Raw genomic sequence first — 25197 nt, 5'->3', positions numbered from 1 at the left:
CCCTAAAAGGTCCGTAATATCTTCTTTCTTCTTATTCTCACGGTCTTCATCAGTATTAAACTCATCCAAATCTCCCTTAATGTTAATTACCTTCAGACATTTGCCAATAAATACATAATTACTCTCTGAACCCAACCCACCATGATATAACCCCTTAGAATGTATGCGACCTAGACCATCAATCAACTCCCTACAAACAATACGAAGAATTTATGTCAAATACAATTAAAACTAAACAAAACTATAACCAAATAATTTTAACAAAATCTAACCAACTACGTACCTTATAGATTTACGCCAAAATTCGTTAAGACGACGACCATCCCCAGTCTTGATAGGTAGTTTAAGACTATCATTATAAGCAATTCCCTTAGCCTTAGGCTGTGGCTTCGCTAGATTTGTCCAATTTTCAAGAGTGTGTTCAAAGCGATCATAACATAGAGTCCAGATTCCCTTCTTCAAATCTGCTTTCTTATGCAAGTCGCCAAACAACTTCTTCTTTTGTCGGGAGAACACATACGTACGTCCACGGCTTTAAAACAATACCATCATTAGTTGCAGAAGTCCTTTGAAATATTTTTTTTGCATCTACTTGATCAACTTTTACAAACACCGCATTTATCGGTACCCCGTGAGGATCAAAAGATAAATGCAAATGCCCCTCATACAATTCTTTGGAAATTATTGTAAGATTAAACTTGAAACTGTAATAACAAAGCCTGGAACCAATGACCTTGTCCTTTGAATTATTTTCACCATGCAACCGTCGAACAAAGACAGATAAATCTCTCTGGTCATCCATTACCGAAAAGAATTCTTAGCAATGAAAGTAATCTGCAAGAAAAGATAGAAACAAACAAATATTTAATACTTATGTTAATAAAACACATTGCATCTTCTCCAGCAAACAAAGTACACGTTGCAAACAGTATCCTTAGAAAACACTTGAGCTGAAAAAGAAGAGTAAGGTAAAAAAAAGCAGCAGCGTACATCCTAAGAAAACTGAGATGCACAACTCTAACCAAATAGAAAAAATACTACTACAATGTTCAAAAGAAAAGAAAAGAAAAACTAAAATATAACTGAGAAAGCATGAGGTAACCTTTGATTATCTTGGACAATGAAGTAAAAACGATGGAGTCAAAGGGAGATCCAGTCCACCAGCACCTTTGATTAACGAGAGTGAGGCAATAAAATCAAAGAAGAAGGTAAATTATATAGGGCTTTACACTGAGGCCATAAAATCAAAGAGCGAGGGAGAGACGAAGGTAAATTATATAGGGCTTTGAACTAAACATCTTCTTCAATTGGCCCTAAAACTCAATCTCACCAGCAAACCCAAAAATAATCATAAAAAGGGTAACAAATAAACAAACAGGTAACACTAGGAATTTTGAAACGGGAAACCAAATAGAATAAAGAGAGAGAAATTTTTAAGAAAGGAAAACTAAATAGAATAAAGCGGTCAATACACCTACACCTACTAAATTAGAAAAGTAAGTCGTACATATATACATATATATATATACCATACGCATATTCAAAAACAATTATAAGTTTCCTGTTTTCTCTCAGGAAAAAAAAGAAAGAAAGAAAAAAAGTTTCCTGTTTCTAGCATATTAATTAGGTGATTATATAAATAAATACTTTACGGATGAATGAAAGCATATTGATCTCTTGAATAAATTCCAAGCTTCAGTATATATTTCATATACCCACAACCAACCATATTAAAACTCCCTTCTGCCGCAGCATCCCCAAACCCTAAATTCCCTTTGGCCTCAATTTTGCATTCCAATATCATGGCCGCTGCCGTTGAGCTCACCTCGGGTCAAGACCTTGCCTTGACGATGGCTTCATGCCAGGATGAGCTCCTTGCCAAGACATCGAAGATCAAGAAATCTCTGCGCAAGATATGGGAGATGGAGAGGTCTCTGGGCGAACTCGGCCGGATATGGGAGATGGATAATTATCAGGGCGAACTGGGGGAGAACGACAACTATCTAGCCCCGATTTTGGCCAAGCAAATCCAACTGCTCGATTTGAAGAAATTAATATCGAATGAGCTTCGCCTACTACGCCCCAGTAGGGCTGGCAGTGGGCCCGTTCATCCTTACCCAAGGTCAGTGCATGGATTACTAGGGGATTTCATCTTCTTAATTTTTGTTTTTCTGTAAAATTGTTGATGTTCTTAATTTGCATAGCTGTTTTTTTTGGGTATCTCTTCTCTGTCCAGCTTGCCCACGGAGGGGATGACAGTAAATCAAGGGGAAGATAGATCTGTGTTTTTAATGGTAAATTTCATTAGGGGCGAATACACCGGTGCCATATATGAAGTTAAATTCAAATTTGGAGGAGAACTTAATGATTTGGGCGGAGGAGGAGCAACTAAACGTGTAGCCACATTCAGTGGTTTTAACGTTCAGGGTGCAAGAATTTTTGACCGCGACCAACTTTATGTATTTACACAGGAGGGTTGGGATAAACCTTGCGTTAGGTCATTTGCAGGGCATATCTTTCATACGAAAACTGGGGCATTAGATCCCTTCCCACCTTCTAACGTACAGTTTAAGCCGCGTGGAACATTTGTGTCGGCATATGGCACACTTTATTTTCTTGAATCCAAATTTCCCTTCGAACCAAGTCGGAGTCTAGGTTTTGGGAAATACAATCCTGATAAGAAGGATTGGGTGCGACTGCCTTTGTTTCCATTTTGTTATCCATTTATCAAGAGGGTAACTGGTTATGCCGTCTGTTATGGCGTTATTTTGTATGCGTTGTCTGACATGCAACAAAACTTGGATGTCGTTGCTTTTCACGTGGCTAGAAATAATTGGAAACGAGTGAAAGTTGACACTTATACTCATTTCCGAGGGAGGGCCGTGGTTGTAGGCGATACTATATATGCCTTAAATCATTTTAGTGTGGGGGAGATTATAGCATACTCCTTGAGGAGGAAGGTAGATGATGACGGTGACATTGCATATTCACTAGTGCAACTGTTTAAATTGAACGGCCTTGAGATTGCGGATCCGCCTTTGCAATTTGGTGAACTTGTGAGTGACTATTTGGTTCATCTGGGGAATCAAGATTTCGTTCATGTTAAGACTGCCACTAACGAAGAATGTGATGAGGTTCAACATCTTTGTATCACCACCTTTCAAATTGTTCAAGAAGAAAGTAGACATATGATCGAGACCTTACATTCAATAGTCCTTCCTGTGGATATTGAGGCCAATAATTGTGTTGGCGCTAAATCTTGAATAGATAGAGATGAGTGCAACTTACAAGTGGGATGGACGATCAAGAGATCGATTGGGTGTTGGATGCCGATTCTTCCTGTCCTTGGATGCTGATCCTGAATAGAAGATAAGCGAAGCTCGTAAAGTCTATGGAACCGGTGTGGAACCAGCCTAAGACCCTCCGATGCTCGAGTAAGATTGTTTTTAAGAGCTCTTGCTGTTGACTATATAGTAGTATAAAAGTCAAGCTGAAAAGTCTTACCCCTGTATTGTAGTGGGAGGGGCATACTTATAGAGGGCATTTAGTATGCTTGTGGTGTTCATTTCCGATGTGGGACTCGTGGGAGGGCCCTGTGAGGTTGACACGAGTCCTTAGATATTTCAGGCGGGTGCTTCGAGGTTGATTCTGCAGAATCGGTAGGGGATACCGATTGTAGGCTGTGTTGGGCCCTGTAATGATCTTTTGCTGCTTTGAGACAATATCATCAGTAGCCTATGCCGATTGTCCGAGGCCTTGGGTGCTTGGGCGAGTTTATGAGATCCACGTGTCGTTGTACGAGTGGAGGGTCAGATATGGTACAAACAGTAGTCCCCCAAGTTGCCGATTGAGAAGCTTCTCGGTTGGAGACTTGAATGTGTATTCGGCATTCTGACCCGGACACAATGGTCCCATAATTGCCGATGGTGGTATGTAGTCCCCCAAGTGCCCAAGGGAGTGAGCTTGGATAGGAGACGGCATGATGTGCCGGTTGTTGCAAAGGGGCGAGTGAAAACTCATGAATATACGGCTGCCGTTCGGCACGAGAGGTGAGTGAGAACTCATCAATGTGCGTCTGCCGTTCGGCACGAGAGGTGAGTGAGAACTCATCAATGTGCGCCTGCCGTTCGGCACGAGAGGTGAGTGAGAACTCATCAATGTGCGCCTGCCGTTCGGCACGAGAGGTGAGTGAGAACTCATCAATGTGCGCCTGCCGTTCGGCACGAGAGGTGAGTGAGAACTCATCAATGTGCGCCTGTCGTTCGGCACGAGAGGTGAGTGAGAACTCATCAATGTGCGCCTGCCGTTCGGCACGAGAGGTGAGTGAGAACTCATCAATGTGCGCGTGCCGTTCGGCACGAGAGGTGAGTGAGAACTCATCAATGTGCGCCTGCCGTTGGTTAGTGGAGTTGTGCTCGAAGGTGGCTAGATCTGCCACGTTCGGGAAGTTGAAGCGTCTCCGAGGATTGGAAGCGTTGCAACTGACGTTTGGTCTCTCCCATGCATGCGTGACACGTGTCGGCATGGCTGAAGACTGATGGCTGATGCCGAAGGTTGATGCCAATGGCCGAATGCTGAATCATTGAGGGGATGTGAAGACATCGCACACGCCGAATGATGCAAAGGGTGTCGAAGGCCGATGGCAAATGGCAGATGGCAGATGCCGAATCATTGGGGGGATGTGAAGACATCGCACGCGCCGAATGATGCAAGGGCGCCGAAGGCCGAAGGCAGATACCGAATCATTGGGGGGATGTGAAGACATCGCACGCGCCGAATGATGCAAGGGCGCCGAAGGCCGAAGGCAGATACCGAATCATTGGGGGGATGTGAAGACATCGCACGCGCCGAATGATGCAAGGGCGCCGAAGGCCGAAGGCAGATATCGAATCATTGGGGGGATGTGAAGACATCGCACGCGCCGAATGATGCAAGGGCGCCGAAGGCCGAAGGCAGATGCCGAATCATTAGGGGGATGTGAAGACATCGCACGCGCCGAATGATGCAAGGGCGCCGAAGGCCGATTGTAGGAGGTGCCGAGGGCATGGCTCAAAAGGGTGCCGAGAGCACTCGTGAAGGAGAACGACATAGCGTTTTGTGTCGTTTCCCACAGACGGCGCCAATCTGTTGGCGCTAAATCTTGAATAGATAGAGATGAGTGCAACTTACAAGTGGGATGGACGATCAAGAGATCGATTGGGTGTTGGATGCCGATTCTTCCTGTCCTTGGATGCTGATCCTGAATAGAAGATAAGCGAAGCTCGTAAAGTCTATGGAACCGGTGTGGAACCAGCCTAAGACCCTCCGATGCTCGAGTAAGATTGTTTTTAAGAGCTCTTGCTGTTGACTATATAGTAGTATAAAAGTCAAGCTGAAAAGTCTTACCCCTGTATTGTAGTGGGAGGGGCATACTTATAGAGGGCATTTAGTATGCTTGTGGTGTTCATTTCCGATGTGGGACTCGTGGGAGGGCCCTGTGAGGTTGACACGAGTCCTTAGATATTTCAGGCGGGTGCTTCGAGGTTGATTCTGCAGAATCGGTAGGGGATACCGATTGTAGGCTGTGTTGGGCCCTGTAATGATCTTTTGCTGCTTTGAGACAATATCATCAGTAGCCTATGCCGATTGTCCGAGGCCTTGGGTGCTTGGGCGAGTTTATGAGATCCACGTGTCGTTGTACGAGTGGAGGGTCAGATATGGTACAAACAAATTGGTTCACGCTTATGTTCGGCTTTGCTCCGTAAGTTTTCTTTGCATTTCTCATCTATTCATCAATAACATTAATTTGTAAGTTAGATTTTGTTGTTTATGATAATTATGACTCTCAGAGAATGTGCGGATTATGAACCCGTAGAAGGGGAGACTGCAGCAAGCATGGAGCAGCCAAAACAAGAAGATGAAATCCCTCTGGATGAGAGTTCTTTTATGTGGGAGGTAAAAGGAATGTGTTTACATGAAATCTTTTGACCATGAATCAAGAGACTCAATTTTTTGCATCTATAAGTGTTTTTATTAGTCTTTGGGTCTAATTTCTCATAATATATAATTGGATTTTGTAGGAAGAAGCCAAGCTGGAAATAGCCTCAATGCAGCATGAAAAAGCCAACCAGAAAGATGCAAACGGAATAAACAAAAACAAAAGACAAAAAGAGAAAAAGAAAAAGCGGATGGAAGGAGGGATTACAGGTAGAGGCAGTAGAAAACAATCTGTTATTATTAAGTACCTGGAACAGAGATATTATTATTGAGGCATTTTACTGCCATATAGGCCCTTAGTGTTATAGGGGAAAGAGGTATTATTATTGGCTGTTATCGTTAGCTCATATAAGTGGATATTGTTATCTTTTGTTTTTGTCAAGGATATTGAATGTTCCTTTATTTTTAAGTAGTTATTTATTTCACAATTAACTCTCACTATATAAAAGAAAGAAGAAAAAAATACTTTTGCTTTTTTCGACTAACTTAAAACCCGATTCTAGTGCTCATTACAAATTCAACCACATCCTAAATTGCGGGGAATGAGAAAATAAATTACCAATAATCAGCAAATGATTTAGTAGTCCTAATATTAAAAGAGTTCTCCAGCTCTTCTGGAAAAAAAAAAGGAATGAAAAAAGTTCTCCAGCTCTATATATATATATTAAAAACAAATTGGAGTTGTTTTCCACCAGTTCGAAACTTTCTTCCCCAAACCCTAAATTCCCAGCCTTGACGATGGTTTCACTCCAAGATGAGCTCGAGGGCATGAAATCGAACTTTCCTTTAGCATGAGTTATATGATACATCCGATTTGATCTCTCCAATTCTATTTTCTTTTAAAACTAAGCATTCACAAAGCGAGTGCAAAATAAGGCATGGAATTTTAAAACGGGAAACCAAATAGAATAAAGCGGTCAATACACCTACTCGGACTCCTACTAAATTAGATAAGTAAGTCGTACATACGCATATTCAAAAATAATTATAAGTTTCTTCTTCTTATGTATTTTATGAGGAATATCTAATATACTAGTAATATGGTCTTTAATTCCTCTATCAACATGATACGAAAAATAAATAGTGGATTTTCCCTGTGAAGATTGACCTTTTGCTATGAGGTAGATTGAAAATTGTTTAGGAGCATTTTAATATTATGGGATGCTTTTTCTATTGCTTGTGCAAAAAGCAAACAATCATCAGCAAAGTAAAGATTGGAATTTTTTAATTCATGATTTTCTCTGTCGTAATCCTCTAGAAGAAATAAAATAGCCTAAGAAACAGTTGTAACACATTCTCTGATCCAATTAATCCAAGTTTGATGATAACCAAATTTTTGTAAGCAAGTAAAGAGATAATTCCAATTGATCCTATCATAAGTGTTTTCCATATCTTGTTAGAAACATATATTATTGTAGTTCGGATTGGGTTTTTGTTAGAAAATATATATTTTAAATTGACGGTCAAATTGGTTCATTGTATTCATATAGGGTCAAGGAGTGTAGTTGTAAAAAATCATCAAAATCTGTTTGTACCATATCTGACCCTCCACTCGTACAACGACACGTGGATCTCATAAGCTCACCCAAGTACCCAAGGCCTCGAACAATCGGCATCGTCTACCGATGACATTGTCTCAAAGCTGCAAACAACCGATACAGGCCCAGCTCGTCTACAATCGGCACCCCATACCGATTGTACATAATCAGCCTTGAAGCACCCGCCCGAAATATCTAAGGACTCGTGTCAACCTCACAGGGCCCTCCCACGAGTCCCACATCGGAAATGAACACCACAAGCATCCCAAATGCCCTCTATAAATACACCCCTTCACCATCAACAAAGGGGTAAGACTTTTCAGCTTGACTTTTATACTACTATATAGTCAACAGAGCTCTTAAAAACAATCTTACTCGAGCATCGGAGGGTCTTAGGCTGGTTCCACACCGGTTCCATAGACTTTACGAGCTTCGCTTATCTTCTATTCAGGATCAGCATCCAAGGACAGGAAGAATCGGCATCCAACACCCAATCGATCTCTTGATCGTCCATCCCACTTGTAAGTTGCACTCATCTCTATCTATTCAAGATTTAGCGCCAACAGATTGGCGCCGTCTGTGGGAAACGACACAAAACGCTATGTCGTTCTCCTTCACGAGTGCTCTCGGCACCCTTTTGAGCCATGCCCTCGGCACCTCCTACAATCGGCCTTCGGCGCCCTTGCATCATTCGGCGCGTGCGATGTCTTCACATCCCCCCAATGATTCGGCATCTGCCATCGGCTTTCGGCGCCCTTGCATCATTCGGCGTGTGCGATGTCTTCACATCCCCCCAATGATTCGGTATCTGCCTTCGGCCTTCGGCGCCCTTGCATCATTCGGCGCGTGCGATGTCTTCACATCCCCCCAATGATTCGGTATCTGCCTTCGGCTTACGGCGCCCTTGCATCATTCGGCGCGTGCGATGTCTTCACATCCCCCCAATGATTCGGCATCTGCCTTCGGCCTTCGGCGCCCTTGCATCATTCGGCGTGTGCGATGTCTTCACATCCCCCCAATGATTCGGCATCAGCCATCATGCGATGCGATCGTTGCCTTTGGCACCCCGTCAGCATTCGGCGCGAGCGATGCCTTCGGCACCCCGCCATCATGCGACTCGAGCGTTGCCTTCGGCACCCCGTCAGCATTCGGCGCGAGCGATGCCTTCGGCACCCCGCCATCATACGACGCGAGCGTTACCTTCGGCGCCCTTGCATCATTCGGCGCGTGCGATGTCTTCACATCCCCCCAATGATTCGGTATCTGCCTTCGGCTTACGGCGCCCTTGCATCATTCGGCGCGTGCGATGTCTTCACATCCCCCCAATGATTCGGCATCTGCCATCGGCTTTCGGCGCCCTTGCATCATTCGGCGTGTGCGATGTCTTCACATCCCCCCAATGATTCGGTATCTGCCTTCGGCCTTCGGCGCCCTTGCATCATTCGGCGCGTGCGATGTCTTCACATCCCCCCAATGATTCGGCATCTGCCATCGGCTTTCGGCGCCCTTGCATCATTCGGCGTGTGCGATGTCTTCAGATCCCCCCAATGATTCGGTATCTGCCTTCGGCGCCCTTGCATCATTCGGCGCGTGCGATGTCTTCACATCCCCCCAATGATTCGGCATCTGCCATCGGCTTTCGGCGCCCTTGCATCATTCGGCGTGTGCGATGTCTTCACATCCCCCCAATGATTCGGCATCTGCCATCGGCCTTCGGCACCCCTTGCATCATTTGGCGTGTGTGATGTCTTCACATCCCCTCAATGATTCAGCATTCGGCCATTGGCATCAACCTTCGGCATCAGCCATCAGCCTTCAGCCATGCCGAACGGCACCTTCCAAGAGACACTTCTCCATTACGGCGCCATCAGCCTTCGGCCATCGGCATCAGCCTTCGGCCACCACCCTTACCATGCTGGAGCAACCATGAATGCTAAAGCAGCGACATGTAGAAGACATATCTTTGCAAAAGCAACCTCCCGTTTGGCCACCTTGAACTTCAATTGGGAAGATGCCAACCAAGAATTGTCACTTTGCATGGCTCGCATGGTTTGCATGGCCAAGAGTGCAAGCCACTACTTCATTATAGATGGGCTACCGTTCGGCACCCATCTGCACTGCACTTAACACCAAATATAGTAGCCTATATATTTGTCATTGCAGCCTACCGTTCGGCACCCACAGGCTGAGTAACTACTCAAGTCACCCTAGAGGCATCTCATCATCAATGCAAAGGTTACGAAGCTCACAGTACCGTTTGGCACCTCATCCTTCAAGCCAATCAGAAAGTGACTCAGTTTGCATGGCTTGCATGGCTTGCATGGCTTGCGTGACCAATCGTACTGTACGGCCCCTATGCCCACAAAACCGTCTGCTTCAGACAGCTCAAAAACCAAGAGGTACCGTTCGGCAACCCATGTCAATCAATTGCTCAAGATAAGCAAGAAGTCCAAGTCAAGACAATGGAGACCACCTACATACCGTTCGGTAGCCTTTCCTTATCGACCCACTGGGGGACTTGGCCCTTTATCTGTCGATTGGAAGCTTTTGATTGCTACCGTATCTTTTTGTATTCTACACATTGCTTGGGAATGCTCGGACTCTCATGCCCATCAAATTTGGAAAATCTTTCAAAGGGAACCAAACGGCACCCAAGCCCAACGTGCATATCGGAGATGACAATTACTGATCGGCATCCATGTCAGTGATTCCTTCAAGGCACCCAAAGACCCAAGTCAAGAGTGACTCCACCATCTCAACAAAATTCAAAGTGCCATTCGGCAATACCTCCACTCCATCTATCCCTTACCGTGTGGAGTCAAGATAATTTGGTCAAGAGGCACGGGTAGATCATTACCAAACGGTAACCTCTCTTATCACCCTGCCTTTGGAGTTCGGAAGAGACAAGTGCCGAACGGCAATGTTAAAATCCTCAATGGGAATGCGGCATAAGAAGAGCCCCATTGCATGGATGACTCCACAAAAAAAATCTGCCAGTCTCTCTATGCCCAACGGCATCCCAGTGTTCTCAAAAAATTGGCAATAGCCATCATGCGATGCGATCGTTGCCTTTGGCACCCCGTCAGCATTCGGCGCGAGCGATGCCTTCGGCACCCCACCATCATGCGGCGCGAGCGATGTCTTCGGCACCCCACCATCATGCGACGCGAGCGATGCCTTCAGCAACACGTCAGCATTCGGCGCGAGCGATGCCTTCGGCACCCCGCCATCATGCGACTCGAGCGTTGCCTTCGGCACCCCGTCAGCATTCGGCGCGAGCGATGCCTTCGGCACCCCGCCATCATACGACGCGAGCGTTACCTTCGGCACCCTTGCATCATTCAATGCGTGCGATGTCTTCACATCCCCCCAATGATTCGGTATCTGCCTTCGGCCTTCGGCACCCTATCATCATGCGACGCGAGCGTTGCCTTCGGCACCCCGTCAGCATTCGGCGCGCGCGATGCCTTCGGCACCCCGCCATCATTTCATATGAGCGATGCCTTCGGCACTCCATCATCATTAGGCGGAGCGGACCTTCGGCACCCCGGACCACCCTGTACATCACACCGTCTCTTTCCAAGCTCGCTCGCTCGGGCACTTGGGGGACTACATACCACCATCGGCAACAATAAGACCATCGAGCCCGGGTCAGAATGCCGAAGACATATTCAAGTCCCCAACCGAGAAGCTTCTCAATCGGCAACTTGGGGGACTACTGTTTGTACCATATCTGACCCTCCACTCGTACAACGACACGTGGATCTCATAAGCTCACCCAAGTACCCAAGGCTTCGAACAATCGGTATCGTCTACCGATGACATTGTCTCAAAGCTGCAAACAACCGATACAGGCCCAGCTCGTCTACAATCGGCACCCCATACCGATTGTACATAATCAGCCTTGAAGCACCCGCCCGAAATATCTAAGGACTCGTGTCAACCTCACAGGGCCCTCCCACGAGTCCCACATCGGAAATGAACACCACAAGCATCCCAAATGCCCTCTATAAATACACCCCTTCACCATCAACAAAGGGGTAAGACTTTTCAGCTTGAATTTTATACTACTATATAGTCAACAGCAAGAGCTCTTAAAAACAATCTTACTCGAGCATCGGAGGGTCTTAGGCTGGTTCCACACCGGTTCCATAGACTTTACGAGCTTCGCTTATCTTCTATTCAGGATCAGCATCCAAGGACAGGAAGAATCGGCATCCAACACCCAATCGATCTCTTGATCGTCCATCCCACTTGTAAGTTGCACTCATCTCTATCTATTCAAGATTTAGCGCCAACAAAATCGAAATTGAAATAACGGTTAAATCGTGAATTTTCGTTTATAACTGTCGAAAAATTTTGTCCTATTACTTGATCTCTGAATGTTGATTTTTTCCAATTTTTGGCGTATATGATCTCGAAGTATAAACAAACAAGTTTGACGGTTGGATCGTTGAAAATAGTTTCATAGAATACATATGCCATCAAAATAATATATTCACTAACAATTAAGAGTTTATTTATACTTTTGTTAAATGTAACATAAGATTTTGTAGTATCCACTAGTGTAAATATTTTAAATTGACGATCGAATTGATTCAGTGTATTCATATAGGGTCAAGGAGTGTAGCTATAAAAAATCATCAAAATCAGAGTTGAAATAACCGTTAAATCATGATTTTTCGTTTATAACCATCGAAAAGTTTTGTTTTATTACTTGATCTTTGAATGTTTATTTTTTCCGATTTTTGGCGTATATGATCTCGAAGTGTAAACAAACAAGTTTGACGGTTGGATCGTTGAAACTAGTTTCGTAGAATGTGTATGCCATCAAAACAATATATTCACTAACAATTAAGAGTTTATTTATACTTTCATTAAATACAACATAAGATTTTGTGGTATCCACTAGTGTAAATATTTTAAATTGAAGATCAAATTGAGTCATTGTATTCATATAGGGTCAAGGAGTGTAGTTGTAAAAAATCATCAAAATCGGAGTTAAAATAACCATTAAATCGTGATTTTTGTTTATAACCATCGAAAAGTTTTGTCCCATTACGTAATCTCTGAATATTTACTTTTTCTGATTTTTGGGGTATACGATCTTGAAGTATAAACAAACAAATTTGACGGTTGGATCGTTGAAACTAGTTTCATAGAATACATATCCCATCAAAACAATATATTCACTAACAATTAAGAGTTTATTTATACTTTTATTAAATATAACATAAGATTTTGTGGTATCTACTAGTGTAAATACTTTAAATTGACGATCGAATGCAGTCATTGTATTCATATAGGGTCAAGAAGTGTAGCTGTAAAAAATCATCAAAATCAGAGTTGAAATAACCGTTAAATCTTGATTTTTCTTTTATAACCGTCGAAATGTTTTGTCCCATTAATTGATCTCTTAATGTTTATTTTTTCTGAATTTTGGCGTATATGATCTCGAAGTATAAACAAACAAGTTTGACGGTTGGATCGTTGAGTAGCTTTAAATTTGTTTATTTTGAATGTATAACACTTAAGAAATTGAATAGTATATATATTTATTAGTAGCTTTAAATTTTTTTAAAAAATTTGGGCGGGCAAAAAAATGGGAATTTTTTTAAAAAAAATTTACAACTTTGCGCGACCAATATATAATATTTCGTCGCGCAAAGTATACTCTAAAAATTTGGGCGGGTACCAAAAATGGGAAATTTTAAATAAAAAAACTTACGACTTTGCGCGACCAATATATAGTGTTTCGTCACGCAAAGTATACTTTAAAAATTTGGGCGGGTACCAAAAATGGGAATTAAAAAATAATAATTTCGACTTTGTGCGACCAATATATAATTGTTCGTCGCGCAAAGTATTCTCTAAAAATTTGGCGGGTACCAAAAATGGGAAATTTTAAAAAAAAAAATTAAGACTTTGCGCGACCAATATATGTTTTTCGTCGCGCAAAGTTTGCTCCAAAAATTTGGGCAGGTACCAAAAATGGGAATTATAAAAAAAAAAATTTCGACTTTGCGCGACCAATATATAAGTATTCGTCGCGCAAAGTATTCTCTAAAAAATTGGCGGGCACCAAAAATGGGATGCGGGAATATTTTGGTCGCGCAAAAGTTTGGGCGACCAAAAATTCGTCGCCCAAAACTGAAAAAATTTGGCGAGCACAGAAAATGGGAATTTTTTTTTTTAAATTTTTTTAAACACTTTGCACGACGAATATATTATTTCGTCGCGCAAAGTGATACGTTCTTTAAAAGCAAAATAACTCCTCCACCATTTTCTCAATGTCTTCTAAATCCTACCATTTCTCTCTCTTTCCCACTCCCCAAATCCTACCATTTCTCTCACACTCACTCCTCTCACTTAATCTCTCATCTCTCTCTCTCTCTCTCTCTCTCACTCACTCTCTCATCTCTCTTTTCATCATCTCTCACTCTCTCATCTCTCTCTCTCTCTCACTATCTTCTCTAATTCTCTCACACTCACTTCTCTGTAAATTTTAATTTTTTTTCATTAATATGTGTTTTTGGAGTTAGTTTTGAGTTTATGCCAATTATTTGTTATTATTTTATGTTATTGTTTTGTTATTTGACAATATTTGTTTTTTTTTTTTTGTAGGGAATTGTTGAGGCTAAAGTTGAGGATTTGATATAAGATGCTTGTAGATTTTATTATTGTACTTTGTTAATTTAAGTGTACATTTTGAATATTATGTATATTGGATAATTTGACCACTATTTTTCTTATGTAATTTTATTTTGAATATGTCAATTTAAATTAAAGTAATTAAGAAAAATAAAATCATACAATTAAATTAAATTTAAAAAATTAATATAATGAAATTGATATAAGAGAAATAATAATAAAAAATGTCAAAAACCTTGCGCGACAAAATATTTCGTCGTGCAAACTATTAAATTAGTTTATTTTAGTTTAAAATTTTCAAAAAATAAAAAAATAAAAAAATAAAAAAAAATGAAACATTCGTCGCGCAAACCTTTGCGCGACGTTAACATTCGTCGCGCAAAGCACATTTGCGCGACATTAACGTTCGTCGCTCAAAGTTGATAATATTCGTCGTGCAAAGTAGATAATATTCGTCGCGTAAAGTAATTAGTATTCGTCGCGCAAGGTTGTAATTTTCCGTCGCGCAAAATTGTTATTTTCGTCGCGCAAAGTCGTCATGATTCGTCGCGCAAGTTGTTATCCTTCGTCGGGCAAAGTGGCTTTGTGCAACGAAGAATTTTCGTCGTCGCGCAAACCCTTTCTTTACGAGTTTTGCGCGACAGTTTGCGCGACGAAATTTTCTTTTGCGCGACCAAAAATCATTCGTCGCGCAAAGTGTTTTTTGTAGTAGTGTCTATATTTACATTCCACGAGTTCCAAACTTTCATATCATATTATTTTTTTAGTTTCTTCTTCTTCTTTTTTGACAGTTTCTTCTTCTTATAAGTCTCCTGTTTCTTCCTCCCTAAAAAATTAAAAATTAAATAAAATATAAAACTTTCCTGTTTCTTCCTTCATAAAAAAAATATAAAAGAAAATAAATAACAAGTTTCCTGTTTCCAGTGGAGGTTAGGATTACTTTCCCGTTTCTGGCAACATTAATTAGGTCATTATATAAATACAATGGTTTGCGGATATTAGCTCTTCTATATTTACATTAGGGGTGGGCATTGGAACCGCAAAACCGCAAAACCGAACCAAACCAATCCGGAAAAAATCGAAAAAAACCGTGTTGACCAAAAAAGTCAAAAACCGAAATAAATCCAAACCGAACCGGTTCAGACCGGTTCCGGTTCCGGTTTTTCACCCTAAAGAACCGGTCCAATCCGAACCGGTCCAATAGAGTTAATTAATATATATTTTTAATATATTATATATATATTTATATTAGAAATTATGTATGATGTGTATGCTACTACCATAAGTAGCGCACACACAGGATTACACAAATAAAAAAGCCTTAAGTGACTTAGGGTTTTTTATTTCTTCGTTTTTTCCTCCCCTCCCATCCCAGTACGTTTCTTCCTCCCCTTTCGTTTCACACTCAACCAGCCGCCACCGATTCCAAACCTCTCTCTCAGCCATCACGTCACGCCTCTCTCTACCGCCGCTCTTCTCTCAGCCTCTCTCAGTCGTCGTCTTCACGCAGGTCAGATTCTCTCTCTCTCTCTATCTTTTTTTTTTCTTTCCCCAATTCGATTTTCTGACTTTCTCTGTCCTCCAGCAAATCGGAGATCCCATTCGCTCGCAGCGTCCACCTCTTCGTCTCGCATAGCTCTCTGTCTCTCTCTCAGGTACTGTTCATCTCCCTCTCTCTCTCTCTTAGCTCATCTTCGATTCTGTTATTAGGGTTTTGCATCTGTTTGGGTATTTAGGTTTTGATTGTGTGTGCATCTGTTTACCCGCTCCTTCCTTGCGAAAAATCAATGCTGGATGAGCTACCGATTGTTGTTTGCAGATTTATGTCTTCTCCTTTGCAGATTTATGTCTTCTCCTTTGCAGATTTATTTTTGATTTTTGATTTTTTGATTTTCTGTTTTTCTGTTTTTGTTGGTGGAGTCAAACAGTATTTTGATTTTCTGTGTTATGTTGTTTTTTGATTTTTTGATTTTCTGTTTATTTTGATTTTTATTCATTGAATATGTCATGTCTTGTTCTGGAAAAACCATCACATGCTCCTGTTATTGCTTCATAGTGAATTTCTGAATTTGAGTCATGCAGTTGGATTGCCTGGAAAAAATGATGTACCAGATCATGGAAATTTGGCAATATACAGTCAATCTTGTTTGTAATGATTGCGTTTGCAAGATATTTGAAGAAGGTCAAAATCTTTTAGATGTCCGAGTGTTATTTGTAAATTCATAAGGCTTTAAAAGATAGGTCTGGGGTGTGTGTACATTTTGTTGGGTTAAGAATTCAAATAAAGTTGGTCATTTGAGGATGACAATCTAAATAAATAGTAAAACCTTCGTAAGAAAAACTAAGTACAGATCTCTCAGCATAAAAACCAAGGCTTTCAATTGAAGAAACTCTACAGGGTCTTTGTAAATCAACTTAGTTCCTTAAAATACTTAACTTTTACCCTTTTTTCTCTTCTCTACAAGAAAATTCTTGATTTGAATGGCCGTATAAATATAGTAGTATGATAAATGTAGTGCATATGTACACCATTTCTATCTGTTGCTTGAGAAATATTTTTAAAGGAGAGATAATAAATCATATTATTATCTCTCCTTTAATAATTGTAGTCACATTTAAAATGTTCTTATATGATGATTAAAGTATATCAGGCTGAAAAGATTTGCATTAAAGCTCTCACTTTTACCAAAAAGATTTGTTTTTATTTTCTACAAATTCAGGTTGATGGCAATACATGGATCTGCTAGGTTCACTTGGTGTACTCGGTGTTCAGAGATGCGGCAACAAAAGAACAGAAGAATGGAGTTATAATTTTAAATTTAACTGTAATTTAATTTGTTTTATTATGTGTATTTTCTTGTTGGTTGTAATTTTAAATTTAATATTGGATTGTTTTATTATTTTTGTCAAAGAATAGTGGTTGTTTCAATATGGGAATTGGGCCAATTGTGATGTTTAAGGCCCAAAAATTTTAAAATCAGATGGTCTTGAAGCTTAAATACACAAAAAATCAAACTGGGCTCTACAGCAAGCCCAAACCGTGAGAACCGGAAACTGAACCGGAAACCGGCAGGTCCGGGTTGGTTCGGATTTTGGTAGGGATTTTAAGCAAAACCGGTCCAAACCGAACCGGTTTGTATTTTCGGTTCAGGTTCCATATTTTAACAAAAACCGGTCCAAACCGGACCGTGCCCACGCCTAATTTACATTCCGCGAGTTCCAAACTTTCATATCATACCCAAAAACTCCCTTAATTCCCTTTTGCCTCAATTTAAGCATTCCAATAGCAAAGCCCCATCATGGGGGATCGGTATATATCTCAAATTTCGGCCGCCTTGGGTCAAGGCCATACCTTTACGATGGCTTCGCACCAAGATGAGCTACTCGGCAAGATATTGGAGATCGAGAAATCTCTGGGCAAGATACCAGAGATGGAGAAAACTCTGGGCCAACTGTTGGATTGGTTTAAATCAATAACGCAGGAGCTTCGCTTACTACGCCCCGGTCCACCCATAACGACGAGGCCGCTACCTTGCACGGTGATTGAAAACTACAATCCCAACCAAGAGGAGGCCTATGTTCTTTACCCAAGGTCAGTTTAGTGGATTTCGTCTTGTTCATTTTTGTTTCTCTGTAAAATTGTTGATGTTCTTAATTCTAATTGTTGTTGTTTTTTTTTTTTTAATTTAATTTTTTGATCAATTTTCTTTTCGTTTAGTTTCTTGGAGAATTCTGCTTAAGTTTTCTCTCATTGCTAAATACATTTTGACTGATTTTTTCTTGAAATATATAATAGCCAGTTCTACTAGATAAATTCTTCCTAGTCAGGCAGTGTAGGTGTTTGAAAAGATTAACTTGACTTATTGTATACATCTCTCTTCTCTTTTCTGTCCAGGTTACAGGAGGCTAGTATGAATCAGCCAAAACAAGAAGAAATATCCGCCAGGAAGCTGGAGATAGAAGCCATGCAGCATGAAGAAGCCACTGATCTCCCAATCAGTTATTATTAGGAATTGTGAAATATGAAAATTCAAAGCCTTCAACAGCCACCACCTAGAAGAAAAAATTTCCTAGAACTTAGTTTAGGTCATTTTATTTTGTCTTTGTTGACTTGCGCTTATTTTAATTTTATATATATATTTTTATAATTTTGGCTTGATTCTTCTGAGAATAAGATGGAAACTGTGGTAATCTTTTATGGATTAGTTTTCCTCAAGGTGTGACCTTGTTCTATTTTTGCTTTTTTGGGCATTATCTTTATCCTTTATGGCTTGCTCTTGTTCTATTAATTTGGTTGATTTTTAGGCCTATTTCTTTGCTTGTTCTCTTTTCACTCTTATGGAATGGACCAATACTGGATCCTATATATGTTATCTGTGGTTTGGATTATTCAGTTTCTAACAAGACCTGCTGGTCATTTTGATTGGATTGGTTTGTTTGCTGGACACTAATGGTTTTGGGAATCTGTTTGGGACTAAAGATGGAAACTGAACAAAAGCCTTTGGTCGGCCTTTCTTTTATATATCAGAACTATGAAGTTTCTCTCAAGGAATGGTCCAGGTTGTTCTGGACCTGGGTTTAAATCGGAATTGCTTTTGTTGCATCGGACTTATAGTCCAGATATATATTTTTTTACTATGGAAACCAAGTTGTCCTCTAGTAATAGTATGGCTGGTGGAATGATTCTAGCTTGGAATGACAATAATGTTCAAGTTGGTATTCACTACATGAATGATCGTTTCTTATTACCTTTTGTGTTTGATTTGATTCTGGGATTGGGTTGACTTATTTGTTTGTTGGCTTTTCATATGTATCCTCGAAAAGATGAACACATTCTTATTTGGGACATTTTATTGGTAAAGTTCCTGGGAATCAATCTATTTTGCTGATATCCTTTCTATACAGGAAAAATTAGATGAACTCTAATGTTGTCAGACAAATTTTTTCTGAAGAAGTTTATCTTAAATTCATCTTCGTGCAAGTAAACTCTATTTGAACTGCTGTCCAGTCTGCCACAGAATACCTACTCACGATCTCAATATCAGAATGGATCATATACTGCGCAGTATTGCACACTTTTAAAGACTTAATATGGTTGAATTCAACATGAAAAGTACAGCCCCATAACATAAAAGGAATTAATTAAGTAAGGCAGCCACAAACTTTTCCTTACTATAGAAAAATATATACAATACCAGCTCATATGACATTACACCTGTTCCCATGCCATAGTTAAATATGCAATGAACGGAGTAGTATAGAGACCGAGGAATAGCCAATCATTTTTGCATACCTCAAGTAGAACAGAAATCGTAGCTATAATCGTTCTGCCGGAGCACCATCCTGCAAGTAAATGGAAATCAACATTCAAGCATATCATATTTGTTCAACCACCTGTAAATGTACAAACTATTATGGCTAGCGAACTCCAATTGAATCACAAACTCCATACTGGAAAAATATGTGCATACAATTATCTTATAGCTACAATGAATTTCACGCTCAATATAATCTCCCAAAGAAATTTATTTCCCCTTTTCAAAAAAGATATAAAAAACAAATATGACAAAATGTTGGCAAAATGAAGAAAGCCTCCAAGAATATTTCTTACCCTGGGTGGGGGACGTAATAAGGGAAGTTTCTATAAGGTAGCACAAGTCAGACTAGCCAATTTATAGGTCCTTGGCCAAGTTCCATGACAGGACCCGCCCCGAATTCCCCCTTGGGATCCATGACAGTTGGCTAGCTCAGGGCACTGTTGGACGTGATTCTTGTTCCAAAAGGTTTGGCTATTGCAATCGATTATAGTTGGAAAATCTCCAGCCGAGAATCTCCATACAGGTTTGGCCTTTCTCCACCCAAGTCCGATGCCTTTTGACCTCGACCCTAGAACGAAAAACACTCCCCTCATCATGCTTGATCGTTTTACTGTCATGTAGTTATCTCCATATCATCCAGAGCACGATGGTATGCTTGGATTGGCAAGACTCAATCGTTTTACCGACGATTGGAGTTTCGCCTATTATGGACTGTTTGATCTGGAATGATCGAATCATTGGATCAACCCCATTTATGGATGTTTTCCCCGTACCATCACGAGTGTATAGGAACTTACGGATCCAAAATTGGAGGTCTGGATATTCCGGATCAACGTTTGTTGGGTCACGCTTATAGATAGCAGGCAGATTTTAAGATGGAGGATGATCCGATCGTTGGATCGAGACCAAACTTTGAGGATGTGTTCATTGAACCGTAGTTGACCTATAGGGACATCCAGATCATGATTATGAGGTCGTTGGCCCCCACAGGCTCGGTCGACCATATGGACGTCACGCTTAGGCTTTGCACGCAATTAGAGCCGTGAAACTCTAGGGTTTCGTTTTTAAACTTCAATTTATATTCTGTTGAATCTAACATGCATATGTCTCAAATAGGTACACTAGCTCCAAGTACTTCTGTGGATAGACCCATTTAGAGTTGATTTAGCTTAGAATCATCTGTGAGTGGACTTTGTTTTAAGAGATAAAACTGCCAGAAATAACATGTGAACCAAAACCGCCAGACTTTAAAGTGAAACCCTCGTTTCCCCATATCCTAACTATGTGAAACCTAAACGAACAAGTCCGGAAGTAGTCCTAAGTGTCACCAATGGCCGAGACGGTCTCGAAAGACATCTGGTCAACCGAGCCAACGGGGCCTACCTACTATGTAAACTGGGGCCCACTGGTAACGGTACAAAAGTTTTATAGCCTTTTGGTATATTATGGGCAATAATTGTTGTTGGTAATACCGCGGTTATTGCTCTTCTTAATATTGGAAAACTGAGTTTTATAATAAGCAAGCAAACAATACGACTATGCATTCATAAAACAAACAAACAAACAAACAATTAGACGCGCGCATTAAAGTATCTTCTACAGATTGATGTTATCTAGCTGTAGTAGTAGTCTTTTCGACGATAAAGTTGTAGTAGTCTAAGAAACTAAGTGATGACATGAATCATATCAAAAAAATCAACCCAGAGTGTTCTAAAAATAGTGTCCACTTCCTCGATCTTTTCCATATCACCATATTGCCTATAATGCGCATAGATGTTTCGCAGGAACCTTAAAAGCTCTGACGGGTCATCTTTATATGGTTTACCATTACGAGACTCGAGTACTGCACGCAAGAATGGCTTCAACTTATGTCTGCCTCTGGTCCAACCACGGAACTTTTGAAATTTAGAACCCCGGTTCAACTTGTCCTCCACACCAAACTTATCGTCATAATAAATACCACTAATATATTTCACCCTTTTATAAGGAGTCAATAAAAAAGGGTGATTCTTCAATTTCTCAACATATTTTTCATAGCTGAAAAGACAAAAAATAAAATAAACACTTAGAAACACACAATAGTAACAACATATATTTCACCGAAACATTAAGTTCAAAAGAACTCACCTGTCTATTTTTTCGTCAAAACATTTAAGAAAACTATCACGCTCATTCCATTTAGGAGATCTGGCTGGCATTAGCTTCTTCAGAAAGTCCCTGAAGTCTTTGAAATCTTGGATTTTCTTTGAATGTTGGTTATCTACACTAAGGCCCTTCAAGCAACCACCGATGTTAAATAGTTTTACTTGGTCCCCAACAACAACATAATTATAATATTCGCTCAACGAACCATGGAAGAGCCCACAATCATGAATGTGAGCAATTGCCTCTATTAATTCCCTGTCACATCATAAAATACATTAGTTAACTAAACCATAAATTAATAGCACTAAAACAAAAATACTATAACACTCACCGTATTGTACAACTCCAGAAATCAGATAGGCAATCATTTTTAATAATCGAGTTGAACTTTTCATGATCACTAATTTCCTTTTTATGTAATTTGACCAACCATTCATTGAGTGTGTTATCAAACTTGTCATAACACAAGCTCCACCAACCCTTCACCATATTTTCTTCAGCTACACTGCATGCATCACCAAATGATTTCGATTTGCAAAATGTATACATCCATGGGCGGAGAATCCTTTTATCAGCTACTCTTGTGTTTAACCTAAAAATTTCTTCAACACTCAATCTAGTTCCGGCCTTAGCATACGCATTCATAAATGTCACAGGCGTTCCACCTAGTTTATTTTCCTTGAAAAACAGCTCACCATTGTAATGTTGTTTCCCATTAGCATAATCGATACGAAAATAGTAAAACCTAATACGAGAACCCATTACAATGTTTTTTGAATTATTGTTGCGCCATTGACTTTTAATGTAATCAATGTAAGCGTCGTCAATTAAATCACGATCAACCTCCATTTCCTGAAAATTTTAAGATTAAAAATTAGAATTTTTACCCAAAAATTACTTTCAGCTAGCGTTAGTCTTAGTTTTCTAGAAAGTAAATACAATTACATCACACCCAACAAACATCAACATCATGCAAAAATAATTTGAAAATAATAAAACTAAGAGATTAAAATAAGACCAACAAAAAGAGAAATTAAAATTTCCGTCAACATAAGCATGCTAATCAAGAACGAAGAGAACAAAATCATCCAAAGATACAGTATACTTATAAGAACAAACAATATCCTTAGAAAACACTCGAGCTCAAAAAAAAATGTAAGGTAAAAAAAACAGCAGTGTACATCCTAAGAAAACTGAGATGCACAACTCTAACCAAATAGAAAAAATACTACTAAAATGTTCAAAAGAAAAGAAACCAAAAACTAAAATACAACTGAGAAATTATGAGCTAACCTTTGATTATCTTGGACAATGAAGAAAAAACGATGGAGTCAAAGAGAGATCCAGTCCACCAGCACCTTTGATTAACGAGAGTGAAGCAATAAAATCAAAGAGGGAGGGAGAAAAGAAGGTAAATTATATAGGGCTTTCAACTAAACCACTTCCTCAATTGGCCCTAAAACCCAATCTCACCAGCAAACCCAAAAAAATAATAAAAAAGGTAACAAATATACAAACAGGTAACACTAGGAATTTTAAAACGGGAAACCAAATAGAATAAAGAGATAGAAATCTTTTTTTTAATATTTTTTAAAAAAGGAAACTAAATACAATAAAGCCGTCAATACACCTACACCTACTAAATTAGAAAAGTAAGTCGTACACGCATATTAAAAAACGGACAATGCGTGGCTCCTGATATATCAGGAGCCATTCCTCCTCCATACAAGATGTGGCCTTCTAAAAATATGACACCTGTCTTTTTTTTTTTTTTATAATTTTTTTTTTTAACAGACTCTCTTTCTCTCTCTCCTCCCGTGTTCTCTCTTCTCTCTTCTCTCCATCTCTTTCTTCCACCATTCCCAAAATTTCCAAAACTCCCAAATAAATAACTCAATAAAATTAAAAAAGAGAGAAATCAATACATAGTGTTTGGGTGATGATGATGGAGGAGCAGCGATGGGAAGAGAAAGGGGCTGAAAATTTCTTCTAAAGAGTTGCAGGGGAAGAGACAGAGATGGGGAGAAGAGAGCAGAGAGAGCTGGGGGAGGAGAGGAGAGTGGGTGAGAAGAGAGAGAGGTAGAATCGGTGAAAAAAAAAAGGAAAAAAAAAGAAACATGGGAAGAGACAGAGATGGGGAGATGAGAGAAGAAGAGAGAGCTTGGGGAGGAAAGGAGAGTGGGTGAGAAGAGAGAGGGAGGGTCAGTGAAAAAAAAAAAAAAACACAGGTGTCATTTTTTTAGAAGGCCACATCTTGTATGAGGAGGAATGGCTCCTGATATGTCAGGAGCCAAGCATTGTCCTTAAAAAACAATTATAAGTTTCTTGTTCTCTCTACACAAAGAAAAGAAAAAAAGAAGGTTTCATATATCTTCCATTTCAAAAATAACAGTAGTAAAATTTTCCCGACTCTTAAAATAAAAATAAAAATCATTTTTTAAAGAAAGTTTCCTGTTTCTAGCAAGATTAATTAGGTCATTATATAAAGGGTAAAGGGTCTAAAACCCCCCTGGACTATTTGGCTTGTCGAAATGTCCACCCTGAAAAAAAAAATTCAGCCAATTTAGCCTTCGTATTAAATTTAATTGCCAATTTCACCCCCGCCGTTAGGTTTTCCCAATTCCATCCAAATGGCCGTCCAAAAAAGAATAAAATAATCTTTTTAAAACACAAGTTGAATAAAATATTAATAAAAATAAAAAAACCAACAAAAACTTTTCTTTTTCTCTCTCTAGAACCTCTGTTTCCCTTCTTCCCGATCAAACCCAATCCCCTCCAATTCGTCCATCTTCGTCTTCAGCTCGTTGATATAAGAAACGGCGTCGGATAGCAGCGACGCCTTGTCCATTCTCGACACGTTGGGGACCACCGCCCGCAGCGCGTAGAACCGTTGGGGACCACTGTCGAAGTCCGAGTAGTCTGGCTTCGGGTTCGAGTTTGGATCTGGGTACAGACCCGTTCCCGGGTTTCCACCCTTCCTCTTCATCATCGTCAAGTCCAGCGCCACTTCCTTCTTGTCGTCCTCCTCTTCTTCTATGCCGGCGATGATTCCGATATCGGCGAAAGAGAAGTTTCGGTTTATGAAGTCAATGGGGGATCTGGTTTCCAGGTCTGCTACCGAGCAGATGAAGTCCGACCCGAATAACGACTTGGCCTGCTGGACCAGGCTCCAGTTTTCTCTGATCGAATCTGAAGAACCGATTTCGAGAACGCCGGTGGGGGTTGGGATGCAGACCAGGGTTTGAAAGCCATGCATTTGGGCCTCTTTGGCTCTGTCGCAGTTGTAGAATTGGAGCTCATGGGCGCCAATGAGCCACACCACAGAGCCGGAGCTGAAGGGCCCTCAAGTGAAAGGCCGAAAGGAGCTTGCAGTCTCCACAGTCTCCAATGAAGAGCCACAGCCTAAGGGCCCTCTGTACAATGAAATTGCCAGTATAGCCGGGTGGCTATACCTTTAAATATATTACATTACATTTTCCATATTTTCTTAATGCATTACCTTGTAAAATGTCAAATTTACCCTTATATTTGACAGGCATTTGGATGGAATTGGGGAAAACCTAACGGCA

At 40.4% G+C, this 25197-nt stretch overlaps 2 protein-coding genes across 2 annotated transcripts; one reads left to right on the top strand and one right to left on the bottom strand.

Annotated features, from left to right (window-relative positions):
* Positions 1-1763: 1763 nt before the first annotated feature.
* On the top strand, positions 1764-6323 carry LOC110762405 (uncharacterized). The gene is made up of 5 exons (XM_088253816.1): positions 1764-2122; positions 2237-3243; positions 5689-5740; positions 5829-5934; positions 6060-6323. Exons 1-5 carry the CDS (start codon positions 1803-1805, stop codon positions 6246-6248), a joined length of 1674 nt encoding a protein of 557 aa, XP_088109942.1. The 5' UTR covers positions 1764-1802; the 3' UTR covers positions 6249-6323.
* An 18036-nt stretch (positions 6324-24359) lies between these two features.
* Positions 24360-24884, bottom strand: LOC148294596 (transcription factor bHLH14-like). The gene has a single exon (XM_088253815.1). The coding sequence runs from the start codon at positions 24882-24884 to the stop codon at positions 24360-24362; it is 525 nt and encodes a 174-aa protein (XP_088109941.1).
* Positions 24885-25197: the final 313 nt, after the last annotated feature.

The sequence above is a fragment of the Prunus avium genome, chromosome 5, assembly GCF_965620075.1.
Source record: "Prunus avium chromosome 5, drPruAviu1.hap1.1, whole genome shotgun sequence".
NCBI lineage: Eukaryota > Viridiplantae > Streptophyta > Magnoliopsida > Rosales > Rosaceae > Prunus > Prunus avium.
Note: the sequence above shows the minus strand (reverse complement) of the source record. Positions and strands in the feature narration are given on the sequence as shown.

Bases quoted from the DNA above. Each gene is read 5' to 3' on its own strand.
- LOC148294596 (XM_088253815.1), bottom strand. From the start codon at position 24,884: ATGCATGGCTTTCAAACCCTGGTCTGCATCCCAACCCCCACCGGCGTT.
- LOC110762405 (XM_088253816.1), top strand. From the start codon at position 1,803: ATGGCCGCTGCCGTTGAGCTCACCTCGGGTCAAGACCTTGCCTTGACG. The intron at 2,123-2,236 runs GTCAGTGCATGG...TTCTCTGTCCAG, and splicing joins CCCGTTCATCCTTACCCAAG to CTTGCCCACGGAGGGGATGA. The intron at 5,935-6,059 runs GTAAAAGGAATG...TGGATTTTGTAG, and splicing joins AGAGTTCTTTTATGTGGGAG to GAAGAAGCCAAGCTGGAAAT.